The sequence below is a fragment of the Eretmochelys imbricata genome, chromosome 6 (assembly GCF_965152235.1).
Source record: "Eretmochelys imbricata isolate rEreImb1 chromosome 6, rEreImb1.hap1, whole genome shotgun sequence".
Taxonomy (NCBI): domain Eukaryota; kingdom Metazoa; phylum Chordata; order Testudines; family Cheloniidae; genus Eretmochelys; species Eretmochelys imbricata.
Genome location: NC_135577.1, coordinates 6126347 through 6142355, shown reverse-complemented (window position 1 = coordinate 6142355; position 16009 = coordinate 6126347). Strand labels below are relative to the sequence as shown.

The window sequence follows — 16009 nt, the reverse complement described above, 5'->3', positions numbered from 1 at the left end:
TTCCAAACATGATCAGAGTTCACCCAAATATTCACTAGTTAGAATAACTCAAATATTCAAAAACTAGAAGGCAAATAATGAGCACACACATCTCATTGTTATTATGAAATATAAATGATTTTTCAGCCACTCTCATTATTAGAGGTCCCAGCTTATGCTTTTAAAACACTTAATAAATCAATAAATAATAATAAAAATAATACCTATTGCTTACATCAGTAGCTCTCTGAGCACTTTAATGTCTTTTTCTTTTATGTTTCTCCCCTCTCAGCACTCCGGGAGACCAGGCAGTGCCACCATCCCTGTTGTAAGGATGGAGAACAGAGGCACAGAGAGGCTAAGTGACTTGCCCAAGGTCACACAGGAAGTCCACTGTGGACCCAGAAATTGAACCCAGGTTTTCTATGTCCTCAGCCAGTGCCTGAACCATGGGACCAGCCTGCCCTTCACTTGAGGATGGCAATGTGGCCTTAGCACAAAATGGTTCCTAACTGGGAGTTGAGCAGCTCTGAGAAGCTGGCTACTTGATGAGTTGCCAAATCATAGCTGTTTGGTGCAGATCTCCTTGGAAAACCTGCCCCTTAGTTCTTTTTGGTGCAAGACGAACAGGGTTGGTTATCCACAAAAACCAAGATAATGATGTAAAGAACTCACTCCCCACTTTCACTCCTGTTTACCATTAAAAAACCCATTCCCAACATTTAAATTCACTGAGAATAAATCTTCCTGTGTAACATCCTCATAAAGGCCTCTTTCACTTCCTTGTTCCTCAGGCTGTAGATCAGGGGGTTCAACATGGGGATCACAAGGGTATAAAACAAAGAAATGATTTTGTCCTCATCTATGGGATACTTTGAACTGGGCCGTATATACATGAAAGCGCCTGTTCCGTAGAAAATGGTGATGGCCATCAGGTGGGAGGCGCAGGTGGAGAAAGCTTTGAGTTGGCCCTAGGCAGAGTTGATCCTTAGGATAGCGACCACAATGTAGATGTAGGAGACAAGGATGATCAAAATAGTAGGTGTTACCACCACAGCGGTACAGGTGAAATGAACAATGTCTGTGATGTGGGTGTCAGAGCAGGGAAGTTTCAGGATGTGGGGGTACGTCACAGAAGAAACGGTTGATGACATTCGAGTCGCAGAAGGACAAAAGGAATAAAAACGTAGTTTGAACAATTGCATTCGCACAGCCCACTAGGTACGACCAAAGCACCAGGCGAACCGGGGAAGTCCCGGATGACTGGAAAAAGGCTAATGTAGTGCCAATCTTTAAAAAAGGGAAGAAGGAGGATCCTGGGAACTACAGGCCAGTCAGCCTCACCTCAGTCCCTAGAAAAATCATGGAGCAGGTCCTCAAAGAATCAATCTTGAAGTACTTGCATGAGAGGAAAGTGATCAGGAACAGCCAGCATGGATTCACCAAGGGAAGGTCATGCCTGACTAATCTAATCGCCTTTTATGATGAGATTACTGGTTCTGTGGATGAAGGGAAAGCAGTGGATGTATTGTTTCTTGACTTTAGCAAAGCTTTTGACACGGTCTCCCACAGTATTCTTGTCAGCAAGTTAAGGAAGTATGGGCTGGATGAATGCACTATAAGGTGGGTAGAAAGCTGGCTAGATTGTCGGGCTCAACGGGTAGTGATCAATGGCTCCATGTCTAGTTGGCAGCCGGTGTCAAGCGGAGTGCCCCAGGGGTCGGTCCTGGGGCCGGTTTTGTTCAATATCTTCATAAATGATCTGGAGGATGGTGTGGACTGCACTCTCAGCAAATTTGCGGACGATACTAAACTGGGAGGAGTGGTAGATATGCTGGAGGGCAGGGATAGGATACAGAAGGACCTAGACAAATTGGAGGATTGGGCCAAAAGAAATCTGATGAGGTTCAATAAGGATAAGTGCAGGGTCCTGCACTTAGGACGGAAAAACCCAATGCACAGCTCCAGACTAGGGACCGAATGGCTAGGCAGCAGTTCTGCGGAAAAGGACCTAGGGGTGACAGTGGACGAGAAGCTGGATATGAGTCAGCAGTGTGCCCTTGTTGCCAAGAAGGCCAGTGGCATTTTGGGATGTATAAGTAGGGGCATAGCGAGCAGATCGAGGGACGTGATCGTCCCCCTCTATTCGACATTGGTGAGGCCTCATCTGGAGTACTGTGTCCAGTTTTGGGCCCCACACTACAAGAAGGATGTGGATAAATTGGAGAGAGTCCAGCGAAGGGCAACAAAAATGATTAGGGGTCTAGAACACATGACTTATGAGGAGAGGCTGAGGGAGCTGGGATTGTTTAGCCTGCAGAAGAGAAGAATGAGGGGGGATTTGATAGCTGCTTTCAACTACCTGAAAGGGGGTTCCAGAGAGGATGGCTCTAGACTGTTCTCAATGGTAGCAGATGACAGAACGAGGAGTAATGGTCTCAAGTTGCAGTGGGGGAGGTTTAGATTGGATATTAGGAAAAACTTTTTCACTAAGAGGGTGGTGAAACACTGGAATGCGTTGTCTAGGGAGGTGGTGGAATCTCCTTCCTTGGAAGTTTTTAAGGTCAGGCTTGACAAAGCCCTGGCTGGGATGATTTAACTGGGAATTGGTCCTGCTTCGAGCAGGGGTTGGACTAGATGACCTTCAGGGGTCCCTTCCAACCTGATATTCTATGATTCACCAGCAGCATGCAAAACCGCTTGGGCATGATGACAGTGTAGCGCAATGGGTTGCAGATGGCCATGAAGCGATCGTATGCCATGACACCCAAGAGGTAACATTCACAGGACAATGCGATGCATAAGAAGAAGAATTGCAGAGCACACAAAGGGAACAAAATGACTTTTCTCGCTGATACTAAAGTAATCAGTATGCTGGAAGTGATAATGGTGGTGTAATCAACATCTAAGAGGGCCAGGTTGCTGATGAAAAAGTACATGGGGTTGTGAAGCTGGTAGTCAGTCCTGATTAAGGTGACCAAGGTGAGGTTCCCCACTAGGATCAGCAGGTAGATCAACAGAAACATCACAAGGAGGATGACCTGCAGCTTTGGGTCTTGTGTGAATCCCAACAAGACAAACTCACTCACTGCAGTGTGATTCCTCTCCGTCATGTATCCCAGACGCACTCTCCACTGCAGGTGAGAAAGTGAGGCCTACACTAAAAAAGGAGACAAATGAGGGCTGAATGCAAACACCTCAAACTCTGTTACTTTCAACAAAGCGTAAACTCTAGGTAGTGGATCCATCTCAGGATTCCATAAGCCTCACACCCACCATGAAGATCTCTGTTTCCCTCCACTGTCTGAACTACATGTAGTGTTCGGAGTCCAGCAGTGGCTTCAAGGTAGGTTTCCTAGCTCAGGGGGCGGTGGCTCATGCTCTTGAGATCAATCTTTGCAGCTGACAACCCACACACCTGCACAATGTCGTTTCCACGGTCAGATTCTAATACAATCACCCACATCAATTAGTGAGACCACTGGGCAATGAGACTTTTTGCAGGGCAAAGTACTACTTGGGGTGTGAACGTATATGAGGCATGGGTGCTTATGCACTGTCTGTTATGGAACCAGGCTAGTTGTTTCATTAGCAATAAGGGATATGGGCAGGCAGGGAGTTGCAGGAAAGAGAACTTTATTCAGCAGCCTGGGGCTACCCAGCGTTCTATGCAGAGCCTCTAGCATTTGTGCACAAGTAGCCTGACCCCTGTTCGCACTCCTGAGCTCCTGATCTCACAATAAACTAGGTCCCTCCAGAAAACTGACCTTCTTTCTCCAGTTCCACTCCTCACATTACCGCAGTGATTCAGCTCTTAAAGCTGCATGGCCGTGTTTATCGCAAGCCCAGTTTTACAGCCCTACCTTTCTGAAGAAAAAAAAAGTTCCTTCACTCAGAGCACCAGATCCAATACATTTCCTCATGTGAGCAGCAAACTTACCCCAGCCAGGCGGTGGTGCTATTGACTTTGACGGGAGCCATGGTGGGTTCTGATGCTATTTGGCATGTCCATGGGGCTGATCATCTGGCCTGCAGTGTTTAAGTCTCATAGGCTGGAATCCATGCAAGGACTCAGGCATTGCAGCTCCGAGCATCCTGGCACCTCATGTTTAGGTGCCTAAACAAAAACAAGCACAGCAGTGCAATCCAGAAAGCCGAGTTAGGTACCTCCCTGTAGAATCATAGAACCGTAGCGGTCGCAGGGACCACAAGGGTCATCCAGTCTCACCTCCTGCCAAGAGGCAGGATTTTTTGTGCCCAAACCATCCAAGGCAGATGGCTCTCTAGCCTCCTTTTGAAAACCTCCAGCGAAGGAGCTTCCACAGTCTCCCTGTACAATGAATGGGGACAGATAGGCACCTTAAAATGCATTCCACAACAGCCCACAGGATGCCAGGTGGGAAGTCCCCTAAGCTTGCCAGTGGGACCCACCGATTTGCGAAGCACTGCCCCTTCCTCACAGATCGGCACCTCCCTTCCACCTGGATTTATGTGACTCTCTCTACTAGCAACCCACACACAGGTACCCCTCTCCTGGCTTCGTAGCAGTTTCTTGAGGGAATGAATTGGACACTGGCCTCGTTCTACACAAAATGGCGGAAGGAGGCAGTTGTGGTGCTCCTGCCCCCATGATAACTTTTGGCCCAGTGGTTAGAGAACTCGCCCGGGATGTGGGAGACCCAGGTTCCATTCCCCTTCCCTGGCGGAGAGGGAAGAAAGGATTTAAACAGGTATCTCCCACCTCTCAGGAGAGTGCTCTTACCTCTGGCCTCTGGGATAGCGTGTCTCTCCTGTTGAAGCTGTTCCATTGTGGATAAAGAAAGAGTGATTGGCGCAGGGGGACTGGACCCAGGGTTTCCTGCCCATGAGGTGTGTGCCTGAACCACTCGCACTCTCTGGTCCAATAATTTTGGCATCCTCATGTTCCACTGCCCAGCTCTTCTCAGCCACTGCCCCTTTGGCAAGGATTCCCATGGCCACAGAAGGCAGGAGCTGAATGTCAGTCCCTTCACTATCTTTACATCATCTCCTTGTCTCCTGTTTCTCTGTCTGTACAGAGCAGACCAGTCCTCCAATCACATGGCCTCCTGCAGGTCAAGGATGCAGGACCAGCACAAGGATTAACACGGAGTCAGTGGAGGCAATTGTTTGAAGAGGGGACACAATTAGAGAGCTTGGCTGTGAGGAGGTTTTTCTGGGAGGAGGGAGAGTAGAAGCTCCTGCTAGACTTCAGGACCTGGTGGAGAGGGAGAGCCTGGATCCCCCTACCCTTTTCTTCTCCTCCATCTACCCCCAGAGACCTCAGAGGGATCTACGGGTAGTGGGGAGGCGATGAACTGTGACTTGGCTGCTGGGCCCACCAGGCTGCCCAGAAAACCCATCCCAAAACTCAGAGAGATAGTTTGGCAGCAGCCTGACCACTAGGCCTGCTAGACCTCAGAAAAGCCCCTCTGCAAAATCTATGATGGGTTAATTCCTCCACCTCTCTCCTGAGGAAGATGTTATCTTGAAAGTTGAGTTGCTGGTCTCAGTTGTGCTCAGCTAAGAGACTTAGGAACCCAACTTCCATTGAATTCCAATGGAGATTTGGGCTCCGAATTCCCTCAGGCTTCTTTGATAATCCCAGAAATTGCTAACGTTCAGGTATTTATATCCCCACCCTACCCACCCGAGAAACCATAGAGTGATAACTGGCTCTGGCTGGGACCCCGGTAGGCAGCCTTGGCGCAGTTGCGGAAGAGTGAGAGAATGAACTCCCCCTTGTTCCCTCTCCTGATGATTCCATTATCAAAAAATCTGCTGTCTGCAGAGGCAGCGGCTATTTTGTAAGGCAGAGGTGATGCATCACGTGACTGAGGACAAAGACATACACCCACTGTGCTGTCGCCTGAGGACTTACATTTGTTCTTTCTTGTTCTGTTTTCCTTCATCCAGCATGAAAGTCATTCCGGCATTTGGTTCCTCTCTGTGTGTACGTTAAATATATATTCCTATGAATATGAATGAACTTGTTCCAACCCCCCCACCCAGAACAAACCATCAACCCCCCGCATAGACCCCACCTCTTCTTCACGTTCAGACATGAGTTGGTTTAAGATTCTGAAACACTCACATATATTTGTATGCCTTAGACTATGTCTATGCTACACAGCTTTTAGTGACATGGCTGGGTTGCTAAAAGTTGGGCAGTGTGAACACTGTTGGTCGGCACTTTTGCCAACAAAATACTTCTACCCCCAATGAGTGGGATTTGCATTGTCGACAGGAGAGTGCTCCTGCTGACAACGCGGCCGTTCACACAGGCACTTCTCATGGCAAACTTTTGTCTTTCGAGGGGTGGGGGGAGGTTAAGTACCTGTGAACAACAAAAGTTTTGTCTTTCAATTACCAGTGTAGACATGGACTTAGTGTTTTCAGTGTCCAACTGAGACCAGGAGTAGAACTGCTGGGACTCTCATGAGAAAGTGGGTGTTTGCCACCCACTTTTTGCTCATTGCCAGCCCAGTGTTATAGACTCCAGATGTTTGCTGTGCACAGAAAAGTTTGGATGCCTAAACAAAACAGACATACATTCTGAGAGCCAGAGCCTGGCCTAGCTCTACGGGGGTCATTCACACACAAGGAGGAGCAGGACCCCACAGACTTGACCCTACGTAGGGGACATGATGGGGAAAGTGGGGGCTGCAGAGCAGACACACAGGTGGGTGGAAAGTTGGCAGAGCATTGCCTCTTCCCCTCTGTCTCAATGAGCCCACATAGGTGAGGGTAGCGATTGGCTCCAGCACCTGAGTCACAATTCAATTCCTGACCTCCTCCTGGGGTGGTGTAGTTAAGCAGTGCCCCATACACAGAGCAGGTGATCAAAGCACAGTGTAGCCCTGAACCTCTAAATAATTCCCAATCTCTTGAGCCATCCAATCTGCCCAACCTGCACAACACCTAGCATTGAAAAGTCTCCATATTCCATCCCCAGTGCTTTGAATCACTCAGTCTCAGCGATCTAGGGACACACTGGGACCAATTACCGACATGCTTCACAACAGCCTGGCATGGTGTTATACAAATTACTTCTCCACAAATACACTTGGCCCCAGCAACAAGAAGATAGCTGAAGCTCCTTCGTCTGTCTGACGGTCCGAGCTTGGAGAGACTTAAGCTCCCAACAGACTGTAAGGGAATATAAATCAGCCCCCTGCCCTTCCTCCAGATGGGAATCTCTTGGACCCATCACATAAATGATTCATCCTTACGCAGGTAGGTTTGCTTTGTCTGGGTGTAGCACTGCAGGAGGGAAGGGGGAAGAGTAAAAACCTATTGCGAGCAGCAAGAAAAATCTCACGATCCACTGGAAAATCGCTTTGAGGGTATAATTTTGACCTAAAACTTCCTAACCTATCTGAGAGCTACTTATGTAGGCAACGACCCCTTCAGCTGAAGCTGCTACATCCAGAATCTGAGGAGCAGCCCTGGGTACAGACCCACCAGCAGTACACAGCAGGTGAATCATTGTGTCGCTCGGCTGTAGCCTGGGCTTGGGCTGTGTCTGGGGAGAGGGATGGTGCTGCAGATTAATTTCCTGTGCTGTAGTTATTAACTGTCCGCCCAAACTCTGAGTCCTTTCCCCTCTCGCGCCCTTGTATGAGGCCACCTTGTTAGATCCCAATGGGTAGTGTATACATCCCAGTTCATCGTCTGAGCTTTACAGGTTCGGCAACTGCCATGCACTGGGTAGAGGTTAATAATGCCTATGAGAATTCCAGGAGGAGGCACCAGAATTGACCCCAAGGATCATTCACACCAAAGCAACAGTGTTAGCCCTGGCAACACAATACTGGGAGTGTAAGGGTCACAGAAATTATCTTCCAAAGGAGTTATTCTGAAATAAAAAGGTGAACTATTTCAATTTTGACATTTTTGAAATAATGTGTTTCAAGGTTTTGTTTTGAAATGACGTTTTGTTTCCAAAAATCTGTTAGATTTAACTTGAAGAAAAAAAGGGGGGAGAAGAGGGTAAAAACCTGACAACGAAATGATTTATTTTGGGGGAGAAGGGGACAAGTTGCTGTTATTTGGGGATTTCTCAGGTCAGCCACTGAACCAAAAAAACAAAACAACCCCCCCGCCCGCAAAAAAAAAAACAAACAAAAAAAAACAACAATCACCCAGCTCTAATGCAAAGTCTCTAGACTTCTGCTGTGGGGGAAAAGGTTTTCCAACTGATCCAACAGTGAACTTCACCCTCCGGCAATCAAGTCGGCACTATGCTACAGTTTTTTGCCAATAGTTGCTCTTTGCAGATTGTCCACATCAAAAGAGAAAGAATGAGATACGCACATATGGGTAAAAATATTCTTACTTTCAGCAAACAAGGGTCTCAAAGGGACTAAAATGCTGTCATTGGTCGTATGGAATTCCAGGTCCTCACACTGTTTTTTATTTCTACAGAAATTCCCTCTGTGCAGGTCTCTCCTCAAAGCCCGTGTGAAGCAATGGCCAAGGGAAATGACACTACCGTGACTGAATTCATCCTTGCAGGATTCACTGACCATCCAGAACTGCAGGTTGCCCTCTTCCTCATATTTCTGGTGATCTATGTTCTCACCTTGCTGGGGAATTCTGGGATGATTGCCCTAATCTGGACGGACTCCCGATTTCACACCCCCATGTATCTCTTGCTCAGCAACTTGTCACTCGTTGACCTTGGTTACTCCTCATCCATTGCCCCCAGGGTGCTGGTGAGCCTCTCAAGGGAGAGTAAGGCCATTTCCTACGCTGGATGTGCTGTACAGCTGTACTTTTTTGCTACCTTTGCCACTACTGAATCTTTCCTCCTTGCGGTGATGGCCTATGACCGTTATGTGGCCATCTGTAATCCACTGCTCTATAGGCTCATCATATCCAAGAGGTCCTGCATCTGGCTCTTGGCTAGCTCCTACGTGGCTGGGGTTGCAAATGCAACCATGTTTACCAGCTGCACCTTTCAGCTGTCCTTCTGTGGGCCCAATATAATCGATCATTACTTTTGTGATGTCCTTCCGCTCATGCGGCTGTCCTGCACCAACACTCACACCAATGAAATGCTGCTTTCTATCTTTGCTGGTTCCATACAACTGACAACCATGCTGATCATCCTCTTCTCATATCTGTATGTTACTGCTGCCATACTGAGGATCCGCTCCTCCGAGGGCAGGCGCAAAGCCTTCTCCACCTGCACCTCCCACCTGACAGCCGTAGCTATATTCTATGGGACAACGTTCTTTATCTACTTACAACCCAGTTCCACCTCCTCACTGGAGCGGGACCAGGTGATCTCTGTGTTCTACACGGTTGTGATACCCATGCTGAACCCCCTGATCTACAGCCTGAGGAACAAGGAGGTGAAGGACGCCCTGGGGAGAATGTTAGAGAAAAGAAAGTTCTCTCAGCAGCTTTGATGAATAATTTTATCATGTTTTGAACTAAAGTGACAATGTTCTTTCCATTTCCTTCCACTCTATGCAATTTTATAATGAAAATAAAAACTCTGTGTTCAAGTTTTGAGAATAATGTTTTTGAGGTGGCATTGACCAACAGATAAGACACTCAGGAGATCTGGTGTGACAGATATTGCAACCCCATGCAGAATCTTTGGGACCATTATATTAACTTGCATTGTATGAATGATTTATGTTTGACTATGTTCTACTCCGGGGGGGGGGGGTTCCTGCAGCTCCTTCCAGAACTAAAACCTGAGGGGGTGGGTGGGGGTGTGTGTGATTAAGGCAAGTCCCTGAGACTAAACTCCAGAGAAATTCCAAGGGGAGTGGATTCTGTCTCATTCAGGACCCTTGAACTTGTAACCCCTCAGCAAGGACACCTGCTTTTAGGTTTCCCAGTTCCTCAGCTGTCACCTCTCTTGGGTGGAGATGTACACCTCTCACCCTCTTGATTGGGGTTTTTTGAGGCTCCACAGTTCCCTACCTACACTGTGAATTCCCCAGTAAGCCAGACTGCCTAAGCCAACCTGCTATACTTTTCTTCTTAGATAGACAATGGTGTTATAAGTTACCACACCACTCTTTCTAAGCAAACAAATTTACTTTCAAGGGGAAAGCGTTATAGAGAAAACTTTAAAAGCAATAAAAGAACCTACATACATGCTAACAACCTCACCAGAGATCACCCCAGCTCCAACAAGGGCTCTAGATGCTGAACAGTAATTCAAACCAAAGGTTTTTTTCTGTGGTTAAAAGCTCACACCACCTTTTGCTCAGAACAAACACACAGACTGGGCTATGTCCTTCCATACCTTCCCAGGAAGGATTGAGGTAGCCCTTGGACAGAAGGTCCTGTCTATTTGGAGCACTAGAAATAAGGCTCTGAATCAGTTTTAACTAAGGCTATTTAACTCAAACTCCCTTCTTTGTCCATTGACCCTTAAAGAATCCAGTTTGAACAAGCATATGTAAGCCTCTCTCCAGGTGGTGGTAGCTCTCTGGAGGTGTTACAACTAGAGTAAATTTGCCTCTCCAACCTGTTCTTAATTTTTGGAGCGTGGTGGTCCTCCTGTCCCTTGTAATCAAATACGGTCCCTAGCACACCATGATACATACATTTAATTCAATAAGATTTCACAGAATTCAGTAAGGTTTGTGCAGGATATTGTGGGATGCACCATCATAGGGCCTAATCACATCAGCCATGCTATCAGAGGCTCGTTCACCTGCACATCTACCAATGTGATATATGCCATCATGTGCCAGCAGTGCCCCTCTGCCATGTACATTGGTCAAACTGGACAGTCTCTATGTAAAAGAATAAATGGACACAAATCAGATGTCAAGAATTATAACATTCATAAACCAGTCGGAGAACACTTCAGTCTCTCTGGTTACTCGATTACAGATCTAAAAGTCGCAATATTACAGCAAAAAGACTTCAAAAACAGACTCCAACGAGAGACTGCTGAATGGGAATTAATTTGCAAACTGGATACAATTAACTTAGGCTTGAATAGAGACTGGGAGTGGATGGGTCATTACACAAAGTAAAACTATTTCCTCATGTTTATTTCCCCCCTCCCCCACTGTTCCTCAGAAGTTCTTGTCAACTGCTGGAAATGGCCCACCTTGATTATCACTACAAAAAGTTTTCTTCCCCCCGCTCCTCCCCCCGGCTCTTCTGCTGGTATTAGCTCATCTTAAGTGATCACGCTCCTTACAGTGTGTATGGTAACACCCATCGTTTCATGTTCTCTGTGTATATAAATCTCCCCACTATATTTTTCACTGAATGTGTCTGATGAAGTGAGCTGTAGCTCACGAAAGCTTATGCTCAAATAAATTTGTTAGTCTCTAAGGTGCAACAAGTTCTCCTTTTCATTTTACAGTTGGGGAATCGAAGTACAGAGAGACTAAAGGCCCGTCTACATAGGGACATCCAGAACAGTTAATCTGGATTAACTAAAGGCATGAATTTAAAGTGGATTTGCGGAGAAAAAAAGAAGTAGATAAATTCATGGAGGATGGGTCCATCGATGACTATTAGTGAAGATGGTCAGGGATGCAACCCCATGCTCTGGTTGTCCCTAAACCTCCAACTGCTAGAAGCAGGGACTGGATAATAAGGAATCACTTGAAATCGCCCAATCCTGTGATCTGAAACCTCTCCTTCTGACCAGGTCTGGCACCTGATTCCACACTGACCATTAGGTCAGACTGCCCACAACCTGGTGGCTGAAGGTCTGGTAAGTGTGAGGGATTCCAAAGCCTTCTGAGACTCAAATGGGATTAAGCAGAGAGAAGCAGATGTCTAGGTCTGGATTTGTTTTGGTCCCTGAAATAAAAAAAAATAACCTAAGTATGAACTGAGTTATTGTGATTTCCATGTGGTTCCAGGAGAGCAGAGAGGCCCACAGGTGTAATTCGTCATATTTGTACAGCTGGGGAAGAGTAGATGAAGCTGGATTTGGATGTTAAGCAAAGACACCAAACTTTAAACCAAGGCTGATCTCCTCCCTCTTCTCAGCCTTATGTTGTGAGGCTAGTCCAGATTCACATTTCAGGCCTTTGCCCAGCCTAGGAATGAGTGCCAGCATTATACTATCAAAGTAATCCAGTCAGGAGGCCTTTATATACTGAGTGAGAGAAACATACTAAAGACAAAGCTGAGCAAGTGGTCAGCCATTTTGTGTGGACAAAAATGAGACACCTTAAAGGGGCCTAATTTTTCAGAAGGTGGGTGCTCAGCGCTCTCTGAAAATCCAGTCCTTTTGAGGTGCTTCAAGCTAGGCACCCTGTCAAGGTTCCTCCCCCACTCTGAACTCTAGGGTACAGATGTGGGGACCTGCATGAAAAACCTCCTAAGCTTATTTTTACCAGCTTAGGTCAAAACTTCCCCAAGGTACAAAATATTCCACCCTTTGTCCTTGGGTTGGCCGCTACCACCACCAAACTAATACTGGTTACTGGGGAAGAGCTGTTTGGACGCGTCTTTCCCCCCGAAATACTTCCCAAAACCTTGCACCCCACTTCCTGGACAAGGTTTGGTAAAAAGCCTCACCAATTTGCCTAGGTGACTACAGACCCAGACCCTTGGATCTTAAGAACAATGAACAATCCTCCCAACACTTGCACCCCCCCTTTCCTGGGAAATGTTGGATAAAAAGCCTCACCAATTTGCATAGGTGACCACAGACCCAAACCCTTGGATCTGAGAACAATAAAAAAGCATTCAGTTTTCTTACAAGAAGACTTTTAATAAAAATAGAAGTAAATAGAAATAAAGAAATCCCCCCTGTAAAATCAGGATGGTAGATATCTTACAGGGTAATTAGATTCAAAAACATAGAGAACCCCTCTAGTTAAGTTACAAAAAAGATACTCAGACAGAAATAGTTATTCTATTCAGCACAATTCTTTTCTCAGCCATTTAAAGAAATCATAACCTAACACATACCTAGCTAGATTACTTACTAAAAGTTCTAAGACTCCATTCCTGGTCTATCCCCGGCAGAAACCAGCATAAGACAGACACACAGACCCTTTGTTTCTCTCCCTCCTCCCAGCTTTTGAAAGTATCTTGTCTCCTCATTGGTCATTTTGGTCAGGTGCCAGCGAGGTTACCTTTAGCTTCTTAACCCTTTACAGGTGAGAGGAGCTTTCCCCTGGCCAGGAGGGATTTCAAAGGGGTTTACCCTTCCCTTTATATTTATGACACACCCAAAATCACTATTCACTTTTGAAAGGCTTGCCTCTCGCAGCTTCACTCTTCTAGCCTTCGTCCCCCACCTCACACCCAAACCCATAAAAGGAGTGAGTGCTAATGGGAATCAAACTCATATTATCATTCTTTAAACATCACTGTTTTTCCCCACACAGCCATGTGAAAGCTGGATCCCTAGCTGGTCTGGGTCAGCATAACCCTATTCATGCCAATGGACTAGGTGTAAATAAGAAATGCTCTATTCAAGTTAATTGCCCAGATCTTCTGCTAATGCACATTGGCCATAAACACTATGTAATTCAAAGGGCCCAGATCCCCAGCTGGCATAAATCAGCTTAGATCCACTGAAGTCAGTGGGCCAGATCCTTAGGTGGTGTGAAGCAAAGAAGCCCCATCCAAGTTTCTACACCAGATTCTTTGCTCGTGTAACTGACAACGGTCATTTGGGACTTCTGGATGGTGTAAATTGGAGTGGTCCCATTGAAGTCAACAGTCCGGAGCCACTGCAGGTGTGACTCCTGAGCCAATTTGCACCCGCAGAGGATCTGAGCTAAGGATCACGAATGCACAGCCTCCTTTGGGGAACTTCTATATTATGTCCATAGGAATCAGAGCCGGCCGACAATGACACTTTTATTTATTAAAACTCTCACAAATTATGGTTTTGGTATTTGGCCATCTTGAGGCCACGTGTATGTACACTGGAAACTTTTTGCCAGTATAATGATGTGGGTCAGGCGTGTGATTTTTTTTATATACAACATTTCTGTACCAGCAAAAGCCATAGGGCTTGTCTAGACTTGGAATGCTACCGTGGCACTGCTGTAGATCTTCAGTGTAGAGGCTATCAATGCTGACGGGAGGTGTTCTCTTGTCGGCAGAGGTAATCTGCCTCTGTCATAAATATAAAGGGAAGGGTAAACCCCTTTAAAATCCTCCCTGGCCAGAGGAAAAATCCTTTCACCTGTAAAGGGTTAAGAAGCTATGATAACCTCGCTGGCACCTGACCAAAATGACCAATGAGGAGACAAGATACTTTCAAAAGCTGGGAGGAGGGAGAAAAACAAAGGGGCTGTGTCTGTCTGGGTGAGGCTTTTGCCGGGGACAGAACAGGAATGGAGTCTTAGAACTTAGTAAGTCATCCAGATAGATATGCGTTAGATTATGATGTCTTTAAAGGGCTGAGAAAATAAGCTGTGCTGAATAGAATGGATATTCCTGTCTGTGTGTCTTTTTGGAACTTAAGGTTTTGCCTAGAGGGATTCTCTATGTTTTGAATCTTATTACCCTGTAAGGTATTTACCATCCTGATTTTACAGAGGTGATTCATTTTTACTTTTTACTTCTATTAAAATCCTTGTTTTCAGAAATTGAATGTTTTTTCATTGTTCTTAAGATCAAAGGGAGGGGTGTTCAGTAGGCTGACAATCACTATCAGAGACTATAGGTATCCTATTACAGCACAGTAAAATTTTACAAGCCAAGTTTTGTTTGTTTTATTTCTAACCCTTGGGTGTAAAGTTAGTTAAAAACAGAGAGGTAAAGATGACAGACACCAAGGTACTACACAAATTGGAGTTAGCTAAACTGGAGGCAGTGAAAGAAGCTGAAAAAGCCCTAGAAGCTGCTCACCAGAGAGCAATGGAGGCAAAGGACAAAGAAAGGGAGGTAGCGAAAGAGACAGAACAACACCAATCGGCTGCTCACAGGAGAGCTATGGAGGCAAAGGAAAAAGAAGTGGAGGCAAGGGCCAAAGAACTGGAGGAGAAGGAAAAAGAGAGGAAGCATGAACTGGAGATGGAGAAGGCAAGGGCTCAGCAGAATATACCAACAAACCCTAGCAATCCTTCTCCAGGTACCACTTCCCATCCCAGAAAGTTCCCCACCTACAAGGCAGGCGATGATACCGAGGCCTTCTTAGAAAACTTCGATCAGGCCTGCCTTGGGTACAGCATCTCTACCGACCAATATATGGTAGACCTGAGGCCGCAGCTCAGTGGACCCTCAGCTGAGGTGGCAGCGGAAATGCCCAAGGCACAAATGAACCAGCATGAAATGTTTAAAACGAAGATGAGAGTCATAATGCTAACACCCGAGCATTCCCATCGGCAATTCAGAGCCTTAAGGTGGAAACCAGAAGTGTCATTTACCCGGCATGCCTACCACATTGTGAAACATTGGGATGCCTGGATATCAGGAGCAAGTGTTGAATCTCCAGTAGATTTGCCCTTCCTAATGGAAAGGGAACAGTTCTTAGAGGGTGTTCCTGAGGAAATGGAAAGGTACATCCTAGTTGGGAAAATCAAAACTGTAATCGAGGTAGGGCAGTTTGGAGCCAAACTGGTGGAGGTGACAGAGAAGAAAAAGCTGGTCGCAGTTGGAGTGGATACCAGAAGGGACAACCTCAGACCACGCCCTATTACCGGGGTCAGCCCAAGGACCCACCTACCCCCCAAGGAACCCTCCAGCCACCTTATCATCCCGCCACACCTTTCTCCAGCAACCCACCTTGCCCCAGCGACCTGTCAGCTGGACGATGTTTTAAATGCAATGAGATGGGGCATGTAAAGACCAACTGCCCCAAGAACCCCAACAGATTACAATTCATTGCACTGGAATCACACTAGAGGTCCACAGGCCCAGATACCTCCCAGATACTCTTGGAGCGGAGGAAAATTGTGAGTGTGAAGAAGGTCACCGCATGGAGGGACACCGGAGCACAAGTGTCAGCTATCCATGCTTCCTTAGTGGACCCCAATTTAATCAACCCAGAGATCCAAGTGACGATTCAACCCCTCAAGTCCAACTCTTTCAACCCCAACACCAG

At 46.4% G+C, this 16009-nt stretch overlaps 1 protein-coding gene and 1 pseudogene across 1 annotated transcript; one reads left to right on the top strand and one right to left on the bottom strand.

Moving 5' to 3' along the window:
* The window catches only part of LOC144266026 (up-regulator of cell proliferation pseudogene), a 131297-nt pseudogene that overhangs the window by 4773 nt on the left and 110515 nt on the right, over window positions 1-16009 (bottom strand).
* On the top strand, window positions 8469-9413 carry LOC144265793 (olfactory receptor 5J3-like). Its single transcript, XM_077818785.1, has one exon. It carries the CDS (start codon window positions 8469-8471, stop codon window positions 9411-9413), a length of 945 nt encoding a protein of 314 aa, XP_077674911.1.

Excerpts from the sequence above, each read along its gene's own strand:
- LOC144265793 (XM_077818785.1), top strand. The coding sequence starts at position 8,469 with ATGGCCAAGGGAAATGACACTACCGTGACTGAATTCATCCTTGCAGGA.